Below are 25,253 nucleotides of genomic sequence, written 5' to 3' on the forward strand. Positions count from 1 at the left end.
GAACCAGACCTGGGTCCTCTGTAAGAACCCTAAGTTTTCTTAACCACTGATCCACCTCTCTAGCTCCATTTCCAAGGACCTTGAGGGATTTTGTTTATCATGAAAATTCTAAATTCGCTTGCCATAGATAATATTGTGAAGATAAAGTTAGATTTCATTTATTTATTTGTGTCCAAAATAGCCACATAGTTTCACAATATCCTACATGAAAAGAATTTTTGATGGTAAAAAACATCAGTGATCAAGTGTATTCAAATCCTAACATAAATCATGAAGATCATTATTTTTACAAATTTTATGTAGCCAAACAGTCTAAAGTTAAACTTGCAAAATGCCTCCAAACAAGGAGGACTGGTGTTTATCCTCTGTATTTCAAACACTGAGAACAGTGCCTGACAAGGATTTGTAGAATGTTATAATGCTTTCTTTTCAAAGAACCAGGTGACTACTTGTTTGGTCACAAAGGAAATACCCAGAAGCTTGTCTGCATCACAGACGAATGGATCTGTGAGGCCCACACGACCTACATATATGTTTGAAGTCTTACTGAGTCTTGCTTTGATGCTGTGGACACTGGATCTTTAAGCTTCCAGGAAACAGAGATTATCTCAGCTTACCTCTTTCTGGTGATATTTGATTGCCACCTTCAGCTTGGCCAGGTCATGGTACTTCTGTGGGTCAAGTTCTTCGCTGTGGTCATCTCGATGGTTGAGAATGATCTCCAGTTCTCGGGAGCTCCGAGCTTGATCCAGCAGGTCCTTGGCAAAGAGCTTACACTGTTGGGAGAGCTCCTCATACTCAGCCTTGAACTCATTTTCCACCTTGCTCAGCTCCTTGAGTTCCCAGCCCAGCCGGAATGCTGTGAGGATAGGGTCCTCACTTGATAAGGCGATGAGCGAAGGGCTTGCCAGTGCCTTGTATATGTTCAGTCGGGACCTTGAATGACGTAGGCTGTCTACTTCTGAACTGGACACACACTCCACACAGTTGCAGCGGATTTGGTGGGGCCGTGGGATAGTGACACGCTTTTGGACAAGCAATTTGATGATTTCATAGTTGTTGGTGTGGGCTGCCAACATGATGGGTGTGATGTCTGGTGTGAACTCAGAGAACTGGGTGTCCATCATCAGAGTGGGAACCTACACACACGAAATGAGAAACAGAGGGGCACAGTTATAGTTAGGGGCGTGAAGGAGCATCCACTGGTAATTTAGAAACTGAATTTTTCCTTTCTCTTGCAACTGCTCTAATGTTGTAGACTGCTGTGTTCTTGGCACTTTCCTAAGTACATTACTCATATTTACTTATTTAATATTCACAACAACTCAGTTGGTAAATATTCTTCCCATGAGAGGAAGCTGAGAGAGGTTAATGGACATACCAAAGATTATGTAGTTTTCAGTAGCAGAGCCAAAATTCAAACAAGATAGTGCAACTGTTGAGCTCAGCTCTTAAATTTATGTTAGTACAATATACCCAGTTCTAACTAATAGAACAAAGGAAGCAAAAAAGGAGAGGACACTGTTCCTGGCCATCTGGAGCTGAGTTGAACAAATCATAAGAGCATAACAGTTCATGATGCTATATGGATAGCTTTAATTGAGCTGTGGAGAGTGCTGGAATATTGACTTGAAATACAGAAGATAGGCAATCACGTTGAAGATCATGCAACTAAATAAATAATGGCAAAAAGAAAAGTCTCTCACACACGGTATTGACTTTGTATGCATGTGGAACTTTAGAAGACTAAACGGCAGGGCTAATTCAATTTCCTCTAGGTCCAGGAAGATAGAGGGAATTAGGTATTTTCAGGAAGAAGTAATACTGTACATGAGGAATTCTAGGTGTGGGACAGCATCATTAATGACAAAAGGACCTTTGATAAAACTGTTATATCTAGATATGATGTCTGTTGGAAATGGTAGATATAGCTAGAATGTACAGAGTTCTTTATACATTTGGGAGCACACCCAAAGAAGTGCAGAAAACCTGGTCAATGAATTAAAACAGCCTTCCCACTTGAAAATATATCTTTGGGGACTTAGTCTGTTTGCAGGCCAATAAAGAAAGCAAGAGGGTACTGTGTCACAGCTGAGTTAGTAGAATGCTTGTCTAGCATGCACAAATACCTGTAATCTTAGTACCTTGGAGATGGAGACAGGAACATTAGTTCAAACATTTTATATATCTCCATATTTTATATATATATATATATATATGTGTGTGTGTGTGTGTGTGTGTGTGTATGTATGTATGTAAAATATGTATATACAGATGCACACACACATATATACAAGGACACTGGGGGTACAGAAGACTATTTCAAAATGAAAAGAAATGTGAGGGAGCTCCCTAGACTCACATAACCAGAAGATGAAGGAGTACTGGGAAATGACAGGAAGCCTTTTGGAAGGGAGCTCTGAGAATGTGAAGCATGAGTGGCATTCCAGGAAAAGGGGAAATACTGATCTCATTATATTTGAGGAAAAGAAGAGCACAGTGTCAAAGCTCATGTTTCATGTTTGCTGGGAAGAAAAGAACAGGGACAGGTGGGATTCTCATAAAGTAGAAAAATATTGTTTTAATCAACACTTCCGTTTTACTTTTGAAAACAACAGCAGCAACAATCTAGAGTTACTCATGACCTTAGAAAAGCAAGAGTTACTGTTTTCTTCCATGTTTTGCTTCCTAAGGGACTTCTAAATAGGGGAGTGGTCAGAAAGGAGGGAAGCAGGAAAGGTGAGGGGAAGCGGACTGCCACAAACCCGCTTCACTTGCTCAGTAGCTGCATTGGCCTCCGAAAGCTATTGGCCATCCATTGCTAGGGCAGAGACAGGAGTAAACATTGTAAAACCTCGAGAAAGGGAAGCTACAAACCAAACAGCGGGAAGTGAACAACTCGACTCATAAAATAAGTTGGACGGAGGAAAGAATCATCTCAGAAATTAACATAAGCCTACAGGCTTAGGAAGAAATAGGCCTGAGTGGGCCTGGAAAAGAACATAAACACAACTGGCAGAAAGCCGTGGAGTGGGGAGAGATGGAAAGAGAGCATTTTGTCACAGGCTGCTTAGAAAGAACAGAGTTCAGATCAGGAAAATCTGTCCTTTCTCTAGGTAGGGAGGGTTCTCAATCTTTGTCATTATCTAAAATGGTGAGGAGAAGGTGGAGTGGGTGACAACCTGGTGGGCAGTTTTCTCCGGGTGAGGGTGGAGGCGTGGTCTGATTCCCAACACGCTGTTCAACGTGTCCTCCCACCCACTCCTTCCTTGCTCTTTATACTTTTCATCCTCTTTTTCTCTCTTTTCTTCTTGTCAGTGCTTGACAGGACTGTCCAAGACCCAAAGCAGTACCCATGATTACTGTTTAGCCATGGAGCTGAACGGAGTGTGTGTGTGCTTGAAATATGAAAAGCTTTCTGGAGTTCATTAATTCCAATAATGAACATTCTGATTCTCTACTTCATTTTTCTGGTTACTTGAGACCAGAGAGGAAAATTTTTCCAAAGAGACCATGCCTTCCCTGCCACTGCCTATTGCAATATTATGGCTTCTAGATTTTATCCAGGATAACTACTTTTCTGATGCCACTTTATATTGTTCTGTATCTGTATACTTCTTTGCTTCCTTGTGAAGAGCAGTGTTAATTGTCAACTTGATGGAATCCAGGATCAACTGATAGACCTTGGGGAATGACAAAGTAGTAAATAAAAAATAAACAACTTAACTGGACAGACAGTTCTCAAACGAAGTACAAAAGAGCACTGTACAGATGGCCCCAGTGGTCAGCACAACTTTCTATTCAACCACGAGGGCTAGAGGTCAGGTCCTAGCATGCATGTGAGTGGCTCATAATCACCTGAAATTCCAGCTTCAAGGATCAAATGAAGTGGAAACTTCTAGTTCTTTGGCAAGTTATGTCAAAAGATGTTTTGCTGGGGCACATAGGTGAAAGGATGGAGGGAAGATTGTAAATATGACCCCACAGACAGTGGGAGATGAACACTGAGCCTTGGTTTGGTTTGATTCAACATGTTATTCGCTAGAGACATGCGTGTATTGGTTCACCTTACATAGCATTGTTGAGCTCAACTTGTGATAACTCTGACATTGAAAGGAACTCGCCCAAGAACTGCTCCTGTGGTTCCTGAGGCAGCTTGCTACTTCTGCTGCCTTGCCTCAGGCTGGTTGGCGAGCCTGTTGCTTTCTTCAGGACTGAACTGCAGTTGCTGGTTCATGTCTGGTGTCTGCCTGCCTAATGGACTGACTGGTCTTCAGATGCTGAGCTATATTTGGTGTTTGCTACGAGACTGAACTGCTGCCAAAGAAGATCCAGCTCTGCCAAAGAACTATTGTTGAGCAGGTCCACTTCTCCTATATACTAATAACTTTTCTCTCCCACTACCTCTGCTGGGTGGTGGGATAGAGGAGAAGTTGAACCCTTATTAAAAGTAGGCTGCAAAAAATTTATGCCTCCACAGGAGGTTGAGACAGAAGCATTTTAAGTCTCAAGTCTGAGCTTCACAGCAAAACCCTGTCTCAACAACAATGACTACATGGTGGCTCAGCAGGTAAAACCACTTGTCACCCAAGCCTAGTGACCTGAGTTTGATTCCTGGAACCCAAGTAAAGGTATAAAGTGAGCTCATGAAACACCACCATGTACAATTGACAGAGGATGAGTGGAAGTCATCGTTGTTAACCTCATCCATTCAACATCCCAACTGTTGGAGATGCATTAGGGCATTGTCTCTATTTTACTCATGTCTGAATTGTATCTTCCATTCCTGTGTCATAGCGTGTCATAAAAGACTTCCCACTGGATCCATAGACTGATCTTTTTGGGGATATGTCAGTTAAAAAACATCAATGTGTCTGTGAAAGGCACAGGAGGAAGCTGCAACATGATCATTTTGGGAGCAGGAATGAGGGAAGTTGACACATTCTGAAAAAAGGGAAGAAGGAGCTTGGGGTGAAGAGCAGATGGGGTCCAGAGCAAAGGATGGTTAACCTGAATTTTCAACTTAATCAGATCGGAAAGTGTAGGAATTCAGTAAAGCACCTCTCTGGATGTCTGTGATGCTATTTCCACAGATGATTAGATCCTGAGGCCTCTGAAATAATCAAAGAATTAATCCTTTGATTGATTCATAATATGAGGGCATTATTGAGAGATAGCGAAAATATGGGGTGGAACATCATTGGAGATAATTAGGTAGGGAGAACACTCCTTGGAGACTATATCTCCGTCCCCTTTCTATAAGCCTGCTTCCTGGGTGACATGATTTGAACAGTCCTGTTCCACCATACCCCCATGACCTTGAAGTGAGTCTTCTGAAACCGTGAGCCTGAATAAATCCTGCCTTACTTATGTTCTTTGTGCCCAGGATTTTGTTACATGGTTGAAACATAACCGAAACAGATTGTGTATATTGTGTACCGCTTATATAGGAACATACGAAGTTTTCAGCTATAACTGTCACAACAAACAAGTATACCAACAGAAACACTTCCCAGCAAAGTAATTTGAAAAGAAGTCTTACTTTTTTGAGACAGGGTTTCACTTTGTAGACCAGGTTACCCTCAAAAACAAGATCTTCCTGCTTTGTCAGCCCAAGTTTTAAGATCACATGTCTGCACCATTATACCTGGTTTACAATTATTTTTCTTGTTGTTATTGGTGTTCTAGATAAAAACTTTGATGGATGTAAAAACTTAAGAGTACTACCTCATTAAATTATGTCTCTTTTACTTGCTCAATGCAAGTTAACCTAGAGCTTTCATCTCTGCTTTTCATTTGATGACACATCCCGGTCATGGTAAATCTCCCAAGTAAGGTTCACCAGTACTGCCTTCTTGGAGCTGTTCATATATTATAGAGTATTTCTATATGTTTATTGACTAAATTTGATCAAATCTTTATGGAGGTCCTTAGAATTTTCTATCCGTATGAGTGACTGTTCAGCTATTCTTTTGGGAGTGGAGCCAGTATCAAGTCATTAATTATTGATTAACCTATATTGGCCGTGCTCTATAGAGGGTATTTGCATTTTAGCCGATAAACTCTAGAAAGAACATTTTGGTCTTTCTAAAAGTCGCAGATTTCCAGAAGTGACCTGTGGGTGATGCAGGTGTGACAGTAGATCTCCCCAAGGTCTTCCATGTCATCACACAGTATGTAGCCTTCTCTTCTACAGATAGAGGAAACTTTGCTACCAGGCACGGCTCTTTCTTAGCAATTGGCAAGAAAACCTGAGAACAACTTTGCATTGTGCAAAGCAGGAAATTGGAAGTTCTGCCCCCTACATTTTTTGGGTTATTTATACCCTTTGATTAAAAAAAATACCACTCTATACATTGTAACGCAAATTATTTCTTATCTGGTGGGATTCATATAATCTTGCAGATAATTAATACTTTGCATACATCTATAAATTTACTTCAATATTCTTGATGGTCTACAACGTATTTTTCCTGTCAAAGACAACAGAGTGAATATTTTAGCATTGTGGGATCTTACATTGATGCCATTGTAGCACAAAATAGCCACAGGCAACGCTTAAATGATTAAATGTAGCTGTGCTCCCAACAGAAATTTCATTTGAAAAAGCAGATGATGACCACAGGATTTAGTTTATGTGCCACAATTTGCAGAGCCCTGTTTATGAATTTCCTTGCTAATTGATAAGTAAAACAAACCCTTTGACATATGTTAATTTTAAATTTGTTTGAGAATCATAATTTGTTATTGTCCCTTTAAATATCCTGTAACTGTTGGTTTGTTTGTTATTCAGATAAAGGTCACATACAAATGTCAATTTTATTTTTTCTTACCTAAACTTGCTTCTCTTTGAACTACAAAGCATCAGGCTGAATGATCTTAGGCTTCCAGTTAAAAATCATATCTTTCTTTTAATGAAATAAAAAAGAAGCTGACAGGGAGGGTGGAAGAAGAGAGGGAAATCATCAGGCTAATAAATTAAATTAGGCTTATATTATCTACAAGAAACCTGGTATATCAACTGACTTGATTGAATTTGAGAATTTGCACTGATGTATGCTAAGGACAGGACCATTAACGAAGTCACATGCCTGCCTCTCTCTGGCTTTGCATTTAGACCTTACTGAGTTTGTTCTTACCAAGAATTCCCAAGGAATCCTTGTTGAAAGCTAAGTAGTAAGCATTAGGATCCTTCTAGATTAGTCAGCATAGGATAGAATTGCTCAGTTAAGGGCTCATCCCTGTAATGAACCAAATGAGATAAAGTTCCCTTCCTTATATTTTCATCTAAATTCTATTGACCTCTACAAGGAGGGATGGGTGATGGCATATGTAATCTCTCCACTTTGAAGACTAGCTCAAGCTTTTATAAAAGCTATTGTTCATGAAGGACCCAAAGGATGCATTAACTTCCTTTAACCTCATTCCTGAACAGGATAGACTACTTGGCAATTTTCTGGACATGGTTTTTCCAGAGTTAGGCAAGCATTCTTGGTAGAATGTTATCACAGCCTTCTGAAATTTGAACCACTTATTTTCAATTTCAAAAGGAAGACCCTTTTCAGTAGCCTCTTCATTCATACCCACAATACCATCCGTTCACAGACACCCAACATCTTCTGGTGGCTACCTCCTCACAGAACTAGCCTGGAGCATCATTTGGAAATGAATCTCCTGCCTTCTGCCTAGAGTGATAGAAATTACAATCACCTCCTCCCCATTGTAACATGTCAGAGAAAATCTATGGTCAACTTTGTTCAGAAACTATTAGAAGTGAAATTTCATTCTTCTGTTTTACACAGAAATGGAGAACTCTGATAGCTAATCACATCCATTACATGCTCCTGTGCATCCCAGGAAGGTTAGGTAGCCAGTAGTTGACCTATGTTAGAGACGGGCATTGGCATCCAATGGGGAAGAAGGTGCTTTCCAGACTTGAGAAAACAGGACCATTAGAGTTACGATTTGCTGAATCATGTCAGCTGATTTTAATGCTTATATATCTAGACAATTTAGGTTAATAATTTAGAGTAGACAACTACAACAAACAAAATTTATTAGAGGATTGCATCACTCAGCTTCATGTTACTACAAAAAATATATGAGCCAATTCACTCATAAAGAGAAAAGATTTAGCTAAGACTTGAGTTCAAACTCAAGATCACATGGCCAATACGTTTGGCCTCTGGAAAAGGTGGCAGATGGCAATGGCATGAATCCACGTTGGAGCAAGAGAGACAGAGAGTGCTGGCTTTGGTATCACAAGCCATTTAAAGGCACAGCCTCAATCATACAAAAACTTCCCAGTAAGCCCTGTTACCAAAGGTCCACAGCACCTCTCAATAACATCAATCCTACCAGCACCTCTGAAATCAATCTTCTAACATATAGATTTAGGGAGAAGATGCCTTACATTCAAACCACAGCAAGGAAAATGCCATAGAGTTCACCTGATTTTTAGAAAGCTAAATAAAATCAACAATATGGGGCTGGCAAGATGGTTCAGTGGATAAAGCAGTTTCTGTGGAAACATGTCAACTCCAGTTTAGATAACGAATGCCTATGTAAAAGGCTGGTCACAGTGACATGTGCCTGTAACCCCCAGTGTAGGGGAGGGCAGAGATCGGAAGTTTCTAGGGCCTCAGTGGCCAGCCAACCTAGCCTAATTGGTTCATGGAAAGAACTTGTCTCAAAAAATAAGGCGAAGAATGACTGAAGAAGACCCCAGGCACCAACCCATCTTAGGAAGAAGGCACATGTACCCACATACATATGCACTCACACAATTGTTACCGCATGTGAGCATGTGCTCAAGTACAATTAATTCAAGATTGCGTTAAAAAACAGCACACAAAACAGTGGCCAGGGTCACCTTATCAAGGAAAAGCCCAACACTAAGAGTTAGCATTTATTGAGTCTTTTCTGCATAGAGTGAACACACTGAGGATTATAATTTAGTCTTCACTATTACTCTATGCTATAGGGATAATAATTCCTTCATGTTACATAAGAGGAAACCCGTCCAAAGACAAGTCCAATGCCTTAAAAAAGACACATAACTAGGAAGTAGTAGGCAGCTATGTGTGTGTTCTTCACATTTTCCCAGGAAATCAAGAAAACAGCTTATGAGTCAAGAAATAAACCAGGCATACATTTTATTGTGATGGGGAAAATTTTAGGAGTGATGGTCTCACCAATGTATTTCTCGTATTGCACACAAAAAATGAACCCCGTATTTTGCTAGTGTGACCTGGGTTTTAGTTACCATTGCAGAAAGGTCTGGGGCTCAACATATAAAAAAGACACGTGCTCCACTATGTTCATCGCAGCCTTATTTATAATAGCCAGAAGCTGGAAAGAACCCAGATGCCCTTCAACAGAGGAATGAATACAGAAAATGTGGTACATCTACACAATGGAATATTACTCAGCTATCAAAAACAACGACTTTATGAAATTCGTAGGCAAATGGTTGGAATTGGAAAATATCATCCTGAGTGAGGTAACCCAATCACAGAAAAACACACATGGTATGCACTCATTGATAAGTGGCTATTAGCCCAAATGCTTGAATTACCCTAGATGCCTAGAACAAATGAAACTCAAGACGGATGATCAAAATGTGAATGCTTCACTCCTTCTTTAAAAGGGAACAAGAATACCCTTGGCAGGGAATAGAGAGGCAAAGATTAAAACAGACACAGAAGGAACACCCATTCAGAGCCTGCCCCACATGTGGCCCATGCATATACAGCCATCCAATTAGACAAGATGGATGAAGCAAAGAAGTGCAGGCCAACAGGAACCGGATGTAGATCTCTCCTGAGAGACACAGCCAGAATACAGCAAATGCAGAGGCGAATGCCAGCAGCAAACCACTGAACTGAGAATAGGACCCCCGTTGAAGGAATCAGAGAAAGAACTGGAAGAGCTTGAAGGGGCTCGAGACCCCATATGTACAACAATGCCAAGCAACCAGAGCTTCCAGGGACTAAGCCATTACCCAAAGACTATACATGGACTGACCCTGGACTCTGACCTCATAGGTAGCAATGAATATCCTAGTAAGAGCACCAGTGGAAGGGGAAGCCCTGAGTCCTGCTAAGACTGAACCCCCAGTGAACTAGATTGTTGGGGGGAGGGCAGCAATGGGGGGAGGATGGGGAGGGGAACACCCATAAAGGAGGGGAAGGGGAGGGATTAGGGGGATGTTTGCCCGGAAACCGGGAAAGGGAATAACACTCGAAATGTATATAAGAAATACTCAAGTTAATAATAATAATAATAATAATAATAATAATAATAATAATAATAATAAAGGTCTGGGGCTGAATTTGATGCAAACAGCCATTCAGGAAGGCCATAGTTCTTGTTTCATTTTCTATATGTCTCTATGTGATTTTTTAAATGAAATCCCTTTGTAGATTGCTTTATTTAGAAAGAGGATGGCATCCCGTCTCAGTCTTCTGGTGAAAAGCTGGTTATTTTACCATATTGCTATTCATTATATAGCCAACGTTAATGTAGATAGCATAATAATGGTTTCTGGATAGGGTGCAGAACTCTGGTGTAGACATGGGACTGTGGTGTTATATGGTAACCAATTTGCTATCAACTATATGATCAGATTCAATGTAAATAACCATTTATTATTTTACAATAGTTTTGGCTACAGATCTTGATAAGAACATGCTTGCCAGCAAAATAAGAGATGGATAAAAAGAGGAGCTTTTTGTGAACAGAGAAACTGGGGATTTCTCTATTTTGTTTAGGCAGTTTCGATCCATAGAGTTTCACGATGATAATTATGACCAGGTATTCCAGTTCAGGAATAGAAGTGCTTTGATGATTAAAAAAACGGAGCCTATTTGGTTGGTAGTGGGTGAAAGGAAAGTTACGAAGCTATGTTCTCATGATTACCCTTGAAAGTAATGAATAAAGAAAATAAACCAAAATAAACTATTACTGTCTCGAAGCTATTCCTATTTCAGAGGGGAGAAGCAGTTGAAAAGAAAGCGTTGACAGGCTGCATAGATGCCTCAACCTCAACAGGAAAAAAATCTCACTTGGTCTTAAACTCTAGCATAATCACCATTGACTCCACATAATCCTTTCTAGGCATATTGGTTAGGGCATAGAGTCTCAATGCCTTAGAAAGTCATCCCTCACCTATAGCTCTACCATGCTGGAGTCATAGCCACACAGTTTTAAGGTCTCAGTGGCAGCCTTACTTAAGCTCTAGGAAGCATTGTCTTCACAGGGGGTTTCTGTGATAGGTCTAACCTCTTAGTCTTCTTCAATATTTATCTCATCAGAGCTGTCCGTAATGACTCTGACCATGCGATAATCCTCTGCCTTGTTTTCCTTTTGTCAGAAACATGCTTTGAAATATAGATAGATGTCTCCATGTCCCTGTCCATTGTATTCTGTGCATCAGCAGAATTAGCACAAGGTAGATGTTGCCAAGTATAGCTTGTGTTTTCTCAGTGGAAGGTTGAGCAACACCTTGTTCTGCTTGACTCTTAGCCAGGGTGACGAAAAAGCACTGGAGTCTAATTTGTGAAGCAGTACTTGAGGCTGTCCCAAGTAGTGAACATGTGTACATGTCCCTGGCTTATCTGTCCAACTATCCTGTCCTCTGAAACTTTGAACCTGGAATGGTAGGGGAAGACTTAAAATTTTCTGAAGCACCTAATGTGCTTTTCTTCCTTTATCTTGAGGGTTCCTTGACCTTTTCCCATTAATCTCTTTATCAAGCCCTTGCTCAGTTACACTCTGGGTTCCTTCTTTTGAAATGTTCCTTTAGTCTCCAGCCCATGGCTGGGCTGTGAATTTTCTAAAGCTTTCTGCTCTGTTTCCCTTTTAATTATAAGTTCTATTTTAAGTTATTTCTTTGCTAGCCCATCTCACTGCAAGCAGTTAAAAGTAGCCAATGGAGGCTGGAAAAAGCTGTTCTTCGAAGCTGTGGGTTATTAAACAAAAGTCTCAGTGTTAGAGGTAGGATACCTTCTTACGAGTTCCTGGTCAGGGAAGACCTAGAGCTCCACCACAAACAATACACATTCTTTCTCTTCCTCTTGATTGCCTCAGAGAACTAGATGATAGGAACCTAATGTTGGTAACACCACATACCCTGGTTGCAAAATATAGAGAAAGCAAGTTGAAACTGAGCTAGAAGCCTCCTTCCTGTGGTTTTTATAGTCCTAGAAGGTGCTGGGCAGCCTACTGGGGAAGATAAATGGCATCAAAAGTTTTTCCCCAGCTGTGATCCCTATGAACTAAGAGACCAACCTGCCACACAAGCTGTACTCATTAATGTAGTCATGGTACTATGGTTATGAGGGTAATGAAATTTTTTCTGATTGGATTTGAGGCCCATTTTATAGGAAGGAATTTATGTTTGGTATTGTAAGCCAAGTTTAAAAAAAAATCCTATGGCATTGGAGGTCATAGGTCCTGGGGGAAAACTATATATCATCATGAAGTTAAATTAATACACCATCAAACTGCCTTCTAAATAGTTACGTTTATACCTGTAGACAAATCATACTCTTAGCCTTAGTAAGTGAAGCATCTCTTCTCAGTGAACATTAATGAATGCAGAGACTCATGGCTATAAAAGGTGTTAAGAATAAATGAGTGGCGGATGACTGCTCAAACCTAAACACGATATTTTTACCATCTCCTATAACTTTATGGAAGAAGGGGCAGAAAGAATGTAAGAGCTAGATGGTAGAAGAATGGGCTGGGAAATGCCATGTCCTTTCTAATCACAAAGTTGGCAGCCGCAAATGCCTGCAAGCATTGAGTCTATAGAAGAATGTCAACAGTCAGGCATGGATGGAGAAGAGGCTCAGGGTCTCTAGCTCGCACTTCTGCACATTTACTGGTGAATCAAAGAGAAGGAGAGTCATTGCCTTGAGCTGGGTACCCACTCATGATCACATGAGGGTCCAGTGGATAGTGCTAATCCAATGGTTACACATATGGTCCTGGTTAAATGAAATGGGTCATACAACAAAACTAAAAGTCATAAGGATCAAGGGAGACATGAGAGGGCAGGGGGAGAAAGTAATTAGAAAGTAATTGTATATACATTGTACAATAATATATACTGTATAATATTGTATTTTAATATATATATCAATGTATATACTATATATATACAATTGTCCATATGAATAATATGAAAGTGTCAAAGAACCAAGTTAATTAATAATAAAGAAATCACAAAACATCGTCATTCACTAATCTAAATGCTTCATTAATTAGGACTTTCTTTTGTCAGACTCCTTCATTGCTCATTTCTTTTGAGATCTATAGTCTGCATAGTCCTAGCCCATTCTATACCAGTTTTTTGAAATTGCATAACAAATGTGACCTTTACTCCAGTTCCCAATATTTTCCCCCAGTTCCATCTGGAACCTTATCAGAATAGCATTTATTGTCCACATTTCTATCAGCTTGTATCTCACACTTTTGTTTGACAATGCTTTCATGGGGACTTACTTCGATGACCCTTAGTAGTTCGTCAATACTTAATCTCTAGGAAGTTACAGAATTTCCTTATTCTTGACTTCCAAGTCCTCACCAGAGCCACACTTAAGGCTCTGCCTGTAGTAATATAGTTCTTTTTACGACCAGTCTTGATCTTCCCATTCTTCCGGCTTCTGCTCATTACTGATACAAAATGTCCATTTTCAGGTATTCATCATTATCAATGGTCTCATTTTTCTATAGCATTTTCTATCTCAGTTCATTTTTTAGCTGCAATAACTGAAAACCCTGAGCTTGTTAATTTAGGGATATTTGGATTTGTCTCATAGGTTTAGAAGCTGAAAAATCCAAGTGCATGGTTCCACCACCTACTCAGTATCTCACAAGGGCCTTTTTGCTGTACAAGATTTTGATGTACAAGGATATGACATGCCTGAATAGACAGAGAAAGCAAGCCAGAAAGAGTTTGCTTCTATCACTAAGCCGCTCCCACAATAAATACGTTTTTCTATCAATCTATTTGTAGGTCAACACATTGGTAAGTATAGCTCCCATATGAGTCAACCATTTACCAAGGATCCTACCTTCTAAAAATTCCACTGGGTGAGGCTAAAATTGCCTGTCTTTTAGTACCTTGAGTGGAGTAAAAAATAAAAATGAAAATAAAAAAAATAAAGACTCACCCGCCAATAAGGTAATGGCCCAGGCATTAACACCAAAATATAAGATTCAAAAAAGACTAGAGTCCTTGTGGTGGTTCATGCCTGTAGTCTTACCATGTGAGAAGTGGAGAAAAGAGGATCAAATCAGGTGTTTAATACTATCTTCCATTACAGAGCAAACACTAGAAGCCAATTTTGTTTGCATGAGACTCTACGTTGGAGGGGACCAGAAGCTTGAGGGACTACATGCTCTTCCACTGAGCTACTTGTTTCTCATTCTGAGAGTCGTCATAACTAGGAATAAGACTGGTTCTTAATTCTGGACTAAAAGTGCCATCTCATGAGAGTAGGAGTCATAGTCACTCCCTGAAACTGAGGGGTTTTGCTGGACTCTAGGGGAAGTCTGGGACTGCAGAAATGAAGAGATCATAATGGAGGTTGCTATTCTGTGGCATGATGGTATTTCCTGCTATCATGTAAAGGGGGCAGTGGGTACATCAATACTTCTCATGTTGGCACCATATCCGGATTCTCAGGATGGAAACTGAGCTTTGGAAGCTCTGGGAAAATATGAACCACACCTACAATGACAGTGTTAGTGGCCAGAACATTTTTTTTGTTGGTTTGTACAATCACAGGCGCTTTGGGAGCAATGTGGTAAACAGGATCTTTGCAGTCTAATTCCTATCTGGGATATTTCTGAGGGGCTTTTTATGTTAAATGTTCAGGGAGCTATAAATTCATCTCCAGCAAGTCTTGACCACAATGAGAAAGTCTTTGAAAAAAGAATCACTAGCCCGAGCGACGTCAAGAAGCTTAACTTCTCTTAGATATCTCTGTGAGACACATTTCAGAAATATTTGTTGCTCCTTCAGCAGAGATATGAGAATTAAACATCTCTGCTTGGTGGCCACGACAGCAGATACCATAGATTGCAGCTCGTTTTCAGCACATAGTGGCTAAGATTAAATTATTGGTTCACTGATTAAACAAGATCCATGTAAAGAACATGTAACTCTGGGGTGTGTGTGTGTGTGTGTGTGTGTGTGTGTGTGTGTTTAATTAGCTTAATTTTTTAGTTTGTATTAATTTCTTGTTTGTTCCTCTGAGAGAAAGTACAAGTAACTTTTGATGAATAGAAAAGAGTAACTTAAATCATCTGGTGATTGAACTTCTGTATTCTGTTGACATTACTCAACTGTAAGCAACTCCTTTCCAAACAGTTATTGACAAGAAAACATTTTCTCTACTCTGATCATGCATTAGCTTTAATCGTTACGCTCAGATAGAAAATGTTTCCCAGCGGACCACATGCTGAATACTTTGTCCTTAAACTGGTGGCTTTGTTTTGGGATGTGGCAGTGGAAAGTGTAGGAAATATGGCATAGTTGGGGGAAGTAGAGACATGGCTTAGAATGTTGTTTTCCCTGTTCCTTAGTCCTTTCTCCCCTGGATCTCTGTCTTTCCTGAAGTGAAACAGCTACTCGTGCCCCAACATCATGCTTTATCCAAGAACATAGGGACAGAAACTAAGGAACTGAAAATTTGAATCAAAGTGAATCTGTCCTTCCTTGTTTTCTTGGGTGTTTCTCTACGAGCTATGCAAAAAGAATCAATAGGTGCATGCATGCGTGTGTGCAGACATGCATGTGTGTGTGTGTTGTGTATGTGTGCATGTTCCTTTAGTACAATTTGAGAAGGAATAACACAACCACCTCATCTCATCATCCCTCCACCCCTCTCTCTTCACCCTTTCTCTTATCTCCCCCTCCCAGACTTTGTTCCCCCTTCCTTCCCTCTCATCACTTCTAGATGCATCATTAACCCTGCTATCTCATATCTCAAACATGATGCCTAGATGCCTTCTGTTCTTGTTAGAACAGACTAAGTGTCAAAGGATCGGAAGTTTGTATGGTTCTGTTTAGGGATGAGGGAAGAAAGCTACATTGTCTACTAACTACTGCTACTGCCCTATGTCTGTTTTTCTCCCTTTATATTCTCCCCACAAGGTGTGTGGGGTAACCGTCTCTACACAGAAAGGTAAGCAGGATACGTACTGATTATGACTGAATCAAGAAACTATCAGATGCCTTGCTTGTCCTTAATTCTCTGAAGTCAAACGTGTCCCAATTTGAAACTTGCAAAGGCAAAGTATTTTAAATGCAGTGATGACATTTTAGTCACTTGTGAAACATATGCCTCTATCTGAACGACACATGTATTTAGATACTATATCGCTTCAGTGTGATCTTTCACTCACAGCAACATCTTAGCAGTGCAGACCAGTGCTAATCCAAGGAAGGCCTTAAAGGGGAAAGGGCTGTAAAATTAAGTGTACTTAGTTCCCTCTTTTGTTTTCAGTTAATACTGGATAAAGAACTCCAAGATGGATGAAAACTGGGACTGGAAATACAGCACTTAGCACTAGACACAAGGATTTCTTTTCTTTGTCAAAGGGAGGCAGGTGAGTAAGGAAGAAGGTTCAGCTTCCTCTGTGGTCACATTCACAAGCTTGAGACCCGACAGAGGCACCAGAAATACCTGCGAGAATTCTGAGCATCTGACACTTAGCACAGAATTGATGTGGGATTTATTTCACACTCAGTCAAGGTTCTGTTTCATAAAATCAGCATAGGGGTGTTTTGAGTCTTTCAGGAGTTAGAGGATAATACATTGTAAATGGATTGCAGTGACATAGAGAATAGATTGCTGGTTTTTGCAGTCTCGCCCCAGGTGTCCTTGGCTCTGAAACTCTGTGCAGGGCAGGATCCTGGGAAGATGTCCTGTGGTTCCCAAGTCCTCCTGGGGAATGCTGTGTGGCCTCTAGAGGATGTCTCCTGGGCCTCCAAGGGTCAGAGCTGGGGTTAAGCCACCATAGAGCCAGCTGCAGATGGCCCTCAGCTCACAGTGGGAGAGTGCTATCCTGCCTGGAGGAGCTGTAGCACTCTTCCCACTGCACTGATATTCCAAAGAGAGCCCACGTGCTTAGGAGAACTCATGCTTAGGAGAACAGGAGCACATCTCCTGTATAAGCGGCTGTATTGGATCAGGATGTTCAGCCTGGATCAGAGACCTCAAGATAAAAAGACTGGGCAGAATGATCCAACTTTATCTTAAGCTTCAAATTTTGTTACATGACAATAAACTTTCAGATCCAAAAGAAGACACATCTAGGGCAAATTTATTTCGTGATGCAGAAGGGAAGAAGTTAAAAACGTGTTTTACTCTTCTGAGTCAGATATGTTGTGAATAAAGTGTCAGTACAAACCCAGCCTCAAAAGGAAAAGGATGACAAAGCCCAGTAATCCTTAATGTGTGATTTTCAAGTCCTCCTGAAGTTGCTTCTAAGAGGGATGGAACAGCTTCTAGAACATCTGCCAAAAAAAAGTAGCAGGAGAAATCTTTAGCTGAGATTAGCAAGGAGTGGAGCTTAAGGCCAGAAACAGAAGATAGTAGATTTGATTTCAAAGAGGAACTGAAAGAGAGGTTTGTCTCCTTCTGTAGTCAATGGTCAGTTATGGAAAGTCTACAGGCAAATGGTAATAGACTTATTAGCAAGTGGCACTGTCACAGAATCAGAATGTCCAAGAAGCTTGACTGAAAGTCTCTTTACCATCAGTTGAGCAGAGAGTGTCTCTTGACACTGTGAACAAGAGTGAAGACATGCCCAAAAAGAAGGTCTGTGAAGAATATATTTGTTCAGTAGGGTGTAATGGAAGTCACGAGGTTACAGCAGGCCTCTGGACTCCGCATCTGAGAACACCATTCCAGGCACGTGCAGAGGTTTAGCAAAGCAAACAGTGCTTGAGGAAAACGTATTCTTCTTCACTGCCTGCACACCCATTGTTGCAACAAAGGCCAAGGTCCTCAGTAGATAGCCCAAGAACAACAATGCTTTGCCTCAGCCCATCAACCAAGTTGCATACCACTCTAAGCCTGATTCCCATCAACACTTCTGTACACAATACATCATCTATGAAGATCTGCTTAATTGTCATCCAGGAAGGGTACTTCAGGGCAAAGTCTTGATGGCTCCTTCCACCTGGCTTATCAGCTGGGCAATGGACTTTGTATTGCTTCCTCTTGACAGCTGAATGTCATACAAGGTGAACATTTTAGGCTATACGAGCAGGAATTGTGAGAACCCTGCCATTGTTATCTTTATGATCATTTATGCTTTTATGAATAAGTGGAACCATTCACATTTCCCCCCCCTTTGGATTGTGAAAAAAACAAAACAAAACAGAACAATTGATGGTAAGTTAGGAATTAAGTTACATGCCTAAACTTCTTTTAAGATTTTTATTTTGTTCTTTTGATGGTGGGGCTCTAACTCACTGGTAGAATCTTCATGAACCATAGGCAAGCATGGGGTTCCACACAGGGAACTGCAAGGAAGTTTTCATTATACTTGTGGCCAGTGGTTTTTTGACGGATTGTCTTTCAGTTTTATGAGCATCTATCAAAGATTCATAAGTGAGATAGCATCAGAGCAACTTGTTAAAAGTTTAAATGGCCTATCATGATTTTAGAATCCTTTAGTGAACAGAATACCATCATATGGTTTATCCTACCTCCTTTATGGTAATAGAGCATCTATTTAAATGCAACACCATGGTAAAACGTTGTATCTAGTTATCTCTTTCTTACATAGTGTTTTAGATTCTTATATTTTCTTGACCATCCTTTATGTTTATTCATTTTCACAGTTTTGTGTATGCATTAGGTAATCATGATTTAGACCATTGGGTGTTAGTGGCACAATCAAAGGAGGCTCGTGGTGCATGTTGTTACTGTGCATAGTTGCTGTCTACTGCACATGTGTGCACATCTCCATTTTCTGTAACTGTAGAGACACCATATCTTAGAATGTCTTACCAGTTTACAAAATTGTCAAATATCAGTTCATTAGATTAGATAAGAAGCAAACTATTTATGATGAATCTTTCTGGGAAGTACTAAAAGAAATCTCTATAAGGATTCCTTTTTCTTTTCTTTCCTTCCTTTTATCCTTTTCTCCCTTTTATTTTTGATGCTGTGTATGAAAGTCAGAGTCTTGAGCATGGTAGGCAATTCCCACCACAGAACTATATAATCCAAGCCCAGTTCTGATCTTTTGTGTGTGTGTATGGAAGGGGGAAGAGGGCTTTGTCCATGCCAGGAAACTGAGCTAAACTCACAAACTTTTAATTTAATGCAGTCTTGCTGACTTAGACAATTTGGTCTTGAGCTCGCCCAGTTTTTTGATTTATCACTTTTTAGGTTGGTGGGTGGGAAAAGTTGGACATTGCTTGATTCATTACATTTTCAGTGTATCCTACACAAAAGCCATAACAGTAAATATGGAGGTATGAGTGAGAAGAACTTCCTCTTGATGTGGAAGCAGCCAGAGCAGAGAAGCTAGGAGAGCCCTAGCTGAGCCTGCTTATCTTGTTTATCCTGTATGCTCTCATTGTGAATGGACCAGATCTTTACTTTTAAAATGTATTCAAAGAAGAGGATGCTTTGATGAATCTTCCCAGAAATTGAAGTGTGTGTAGCTTCAGGGTTTGCAGAAGGAGGTGCTGAGAGAAATAACCAGTTTTGCTGTCAGGAGCAGAACAAGGCAGCTTAACAACCACTGGCTAGAACTGGTACAGCTCAGTACAGAAGGAGGTTGGGAAGTTAATCATGTCAAGATTCTCTTACTAAGAAAGTTTGGGATTCTGCTGATAATTCAAAATTTCTCTTACAGCACTTTTTCATGTCAACAGGTACATATATATATATATTATATATATATATATATATATATATATATATATATATATACACAAAAAAATAATGTCTTCCTGACTGACTTTCCAGGGCGAATAATTATGAAAGTCTACATGTCTTACCTGTGTCCAACTTATATTTTATTCTGAATCTGGGGGGTAGTGAGGATTCTGAATCTGGATTAAGTGATTTAAGATCTGGGGATATTGGTTGTAGGTATTTTTTTTATTCAAACCATGAATTGCTTTCTGTTGCATCCAGGGCCTCATTCTTGGTCAGCTTTGTGTCTGTTTCTTGCTGTGAATTTCTGTTTCTAAAAATGCATTTGAGGGTTCCTGTTCATGTTTCATTTTCTTGTCTCACCCCTCCTTCATGGTTTTCCTTTTTCCTACTAGTATTATTTTCTGAGTGTTCTAACTTCAGATTTCTATAAAGTTGGCTTATGTTAAGAGTTTAACCCTTGAGGTTGTACTTCCTTTTATAAAAAAAATGCTTGTAATTTTCATTTTTCCCTTAACAGATTTAAACTTCATTCTTATTTAACACAAATCATTATAATTGTTTGTGCTTGTAAAAAGAATAGACCACCACTATTTTCATTAAATCCTAATGATTCTGTAATTAAGCATACTACTGGCAAATAGCTATCCCCCAGAATGCTAGAGGTTTTACCCTAAAAAAAATTGGCACACTATCTCTGTGTGGGATTTTAGTGATCTCTCCAGAAGGCTTTCATTTAGTGTGGCTTTGTATCTTTGCTTCTTTACTTAACCAACTATGCCAGTCAGACCTCTTTATTGGGGACTTATCAAGTACATTTAGGGTAACTTGAAAGTGCTACTCATGTTCTCATGGCATTCTTGTGAGATCATTTCCTTCTCTAAGGGAAGTGGTGGAGCTAGACAGAGGTTGAGGAATTTGCTTCTTGCTTCCCGACAGCTAGTGGAGTAAACAGAAAACAGCAGCCCTGACATTGTTCATCATGTCATGTGTCACAGCTGATAAACACATTGCAAAACTGGCTTGAATAGACATGGGAGATGACGGGGTCTTATCTTACTGCAGATGATTAACCCTTTTGAGGACATTCCTACAGAGTTACCATTCTACTTCTTGGAGAATATGTTACTCCTGAGTTTGGAGCTGTACGCGCAAGGCCATTTCATTTTTCCCATCAAATGGTATTCAGCACCCTCAGACCCCCAGCAAAATTATAGAACTCCTTTAAAGGAATGCTGTCTTAACAGATGTGTGCGTGCCTGCCTGTAATCACAGTACTTAGGTTGCAGGGGCAGGCAGAATGATTGGAGGTTCAAGACTAGCCTGAGCTACCTAGTGAGATCCTGTCTCAAAAAACCAAACAAATGAAAGAACAAAACATGAAACAAGGGAGGCAGAAGAAAGGGAAGGAAAGGAGGGGGAGGAAGAGGAGAGAAAAGGTCTTTTGTGACCACTACGAATAGCTGGCCACATACTTAGAGGTAAATGTTACGGTTTTCTAGCTTGTTCTGGAAAAATGAGAAGCCAGGTCCATAAACTGGCCAAAAAGAAAAAAAATATAGAAACAGGAGAAATGATAGGTGTATCAGGAAGTAGGTGCTATTGCATTGCTTCAGCAATGTTGTACCAATATTTTGCAAGAAGCTCTCAAATGTTAACTATTGAGTGTTCCATAATCGTGATTTTTTTATAATAAAGTCAAACCACTTGGTACAATCCTCTAGATAGTGATATTGTTTTCCTATCATTCCCTTTAGGTACAGGATGGCTTCATGCTTAGCTTCTCAATCTTTGGGATGCTACGTTCACAGGTCTTCAAGAAAATATTTCAGCCTGGTTGAAAGAAAACAGTTCGGGATTGAGTGCTAATTGGTATTCTTATCAAGGCATACATTTCTGCGTGCTGTGTTCTCTAGTATTGAAAACAAACAGGCGAGAGATGATGCCAGCAGATGAATCTTGCACTCATTCTTGTTCCTCAGTAGTTTAAGAAAAGAAATGGCCAACTAACAATTTCCACCAAAGTTTAGCATCACTCATTTTCTTCCGGTTAAGTTCTAGAACCCAGAAAACACTTTCTCCTCTGATCAGCCATACCTAGAGGAGCTTAGCATTGATAGGAGAAACTGCAGTCCTACCTTGTGCCACTTTCTGGTTTACAAATAAGCAGTAGATACTTTAGAGATAATGATACTCTGACTTAAATAAAGTAATTTAAGTGGGGGGATCCACTCCCATATAGGGACGGCAGAAAGATAAAGACACTGGGGCAAAGCCTACAATGGTTTCAGTGAAAAGATGACTGCTTGGTTAGCAAATAGTCTGAGCTATGAATGCTTCTGCATCATAAATGAATGCTTCTAATTCAATGCCAGGAGCAGTTGGCTACACACTAAGTGGACTTGGATTTTAAACTTTACAAATATTTTTCCTTATTACAAATACATGTTTTTAATATTTTTCTGCCCAGACTTCACTACTATGTAATCATAGATATTGTCACTTACATGGCCTTCTAAACATATGTCCCTAGATCCCTGCCATGTATTTCAAAATTTATTTTGTGACATTGGTATCTTTTAGGGCACTGTAAAGACCAAAATCTTGCCTTCAGTTTTATCTAAAGTATAGATTATATATATATATATATATATATATATATATAATTTAGTTTATAAGATGTAGGGTTTGGAACTGGAGAGACGGCTTAGTGATTAAGAATACTTGCTATTCTTAGCGAGGATCTGGTCCTCTATAAGAGGACAGACATGATGGCTCCCAACTGTCTTTACTTCAGTTGCAGGGGATATGTCACCCTCTTCTGGACCTCAGTGGACAGTGCAGAACTTGCAGTACACATTCACCAGGGAGAACAGGCATGCGCAGACAACATTTAAAAAAAGATGGAGGATTAGATACAAGGAAGTTTCACAGTTCCCAGGAGGATGCCATAGACTGCATTCAGCATAGATTTAAGGGTAGAACTATTTAATTTCAATGTCACGGATATTGGCTTATAGAACTTACCACATCGAACCTTGGCAGATCATGTTTTATCTGTCACTTTTTACAATAATAAAATGAAGAGATGGACTAAACAATATTTTTGGGTTTGGCATTCTGTTAACATCACTTCTTTATTCATTCAGAAATTACAGAAAGCTTACCATGTTTTGAAAACTACTATGGGTATTGGGGGCTCAAAAGTAAAAACACCTGAAGCCACGTTTATGTCTGAGGGCTTTGCTGAGCTTTGCTATGAACAAGGGAGAGTCGGTCCTTGTGGCTTGGATACAGGAGATCTGACTCTGCCTCTCACTGCTTTCCACTTGATGGTGGTGTGGTGCCCAGAGGAGCCTGTGCTGACCAACTTTGCTATCACCCAGACCTAGGTCTAGGCCTATCCCAAATTAGCACCAACCCATCTATGAGCTGCTGGAGTGCATGAATGGGCTTGCCCTGTGGAACCAATTCTGCAGGATCTCCATGACCCAGGGCAACAGCAAAGTATCCAAGCGGAGTCTCGGGGAGGATCTTGTATTGATGGTGTGGCAGAAGCCAGAGGCCTTGAACCAGTCCAACACTCATCGCAATGAACATTTGCAAGTAAAGCTGTTTGGACAAAAGTGTGTACTACGTGACACACTGCAGCTTCCAATGTCACTATGACAAATGAATATGTGATGGAGAAGACTGAAAGGTGGACAAAGGGAGTGGTCCTTGGCACAGTTTAACTGGAGACCTGCTGCGGCTGTGATGGGTGTGAGATAAAGCTGTGGTTGATAGAGGAGCAGCCCAGTGCCCAGAGGGATTGGTGTAAATATAATTTTTAAAAATTATTTTGGGGGGGTTGTTGCAAGGATGGGGCCGACAAAATGAGTGGGGTTGAGGTGCATAATGGGAAATTCCCAAAGAATCAATAAAAATACGTTGAGGGGAAAAAAAGTGAAAGAAACAGACAAAACACATTTCAGGACTATTGTGTTTGATCAGGCAAGTTGATAGTGCTAAGAGTGGTGTGAAGGGTTGGTGGGATGGTTCAGTGGTTAAGAGCACCGACTGCTCTTCCAGAGGTCCTGAGTTCAATTTCCAGCAACGACATGGTGACTCACAACCATCTGTAATGGGATGCGATGCCTGCTTCTGGTATGGCTGAAGACAGCTACAGTGTAGTCATATATATTAGATAAATACATAAATCTTTCAAAGAAAAAGAGCAGTGTGAAGTGGTCAGATTCATAGGCTATTTTGAATGATTGAAGGCCTAAACATTTTTGTTATGGCTATCTCAAGAGTTTCCGTTCTTTGAAACCATTTCAGACATGATTCTATAATTGCTTCAAACAAAGGGAGTTCCAGCTTAGTCCTCTTGTGAACTTCCTAAGTTATCAAAAATCTCCCTTCAAATCAAAGTAGGGAAAAAATAACCATAGTAACAATTGAGGCAGTTGGTATCCCCATCCTAGAGAGGGCGCCCCCTCTTCAAGCTCATCAAAGCTGTTGTGCTCTAAAGACAAATATTGACCATTGGAGGAAGCACTACACATCTCTGTATCACCAAGAATGCTTTAGCCTCCTCTCAGTCAGGATGGTGTGACGGTCACTGATATTCATACTCCATGCCCCAAACAGGAGAAAGTACTGGAGACGGCGCCTAGGGATTTGGGTATGCTAGGAATTCACCTTTCTGTTGTATTGCAGCTTTAGCTTCCAAATGTATTCATTCCTGAAGTTTAAAACATGCCTTTGCCCCTTCCTGTGTGATCTATACTGTAGTTCTGAATCTTTAACTTGCAGTTAAAGATTTAGATGTTTAACTTGGAGGACGAGAAGAAGGCAGAGATTTTGAAGCTAGAAACTGTTATATTGCTAAACACTCTTAATCTTGATGACGTATGTGGCATCAAATATAAAAGGAATTTGGAAATTATCTTCTGAGGTGGTCAATGCAGATGACTGAAAGATTGAAATGAGAAATAGTATAGATTTGTCCCATTGCTGTTTTTAATCACTCCTAAATTTCTCCACTGCTCAAAAACTCAAGGAAAACTTTTTTCAAATTATCAACTGTGACAGCTTTTCTTTTTTGGAAGTAGCAACTGTGTTGCTAATGAAGACAGGAAAAGCAATGAGGGAGATGAATTTTTGCTATTGTTCTTTTGTTAGAGCAATCTTGCACTAAAGAACAACCTCTCTCTCTATTTCTGTGCTGTTTTATTTCCCTCTGGTTGAGAATGCAGTCCCCTTCTTTCTTTTGAATCTTTTGAATCAAGATGCTAAAGTACTAAACTGGCAACTTAAAAATAAAGAGCTATTATGCATGTATAGTTTTATCTT

The 25,253-nt window shown here is 40.0% G+C and overlaps 1 protein-coding gene across 4 annotated transcripts in view; it reads right to left on the bottom strand.

Moving 5' to 3' along the window:
• Trpc5 (transient receptor potential cation channel, subfamily C, member 5) overlaps positions 1-25,253 on the bottom strand; it is a 284,811-nt gene that overhangs the window by 102,267 nt on the left and 157,291 nt on the right. For all 4 annotated transcript variants that reach the window (NM_080898.3, XM_063279766.1, XM_063279765.1 and 1 more), the window contains one exon: positions 618-1,139. In NM_080898.3, coding sequence (NP_543174.1) covers positions 618-1,139 — 522 coding nt within the window. The remainder of the gene's footprint in view (positions 1-617; positions 1,140-25,253) is intronic.

Source organism: Rattus norvegicus, chromosome X, assembly GCF_036323735.1.
Source record: "Rattus norvegicus strain BN/NHsdMcwi chromosome X, GRCr8, whole genome shotgun sequence".
NCBI lineage: Eukaryota > Metazoa > Chordata > Mammalia > Rodentia > Muridae > Rattus > Rattus norvegicus.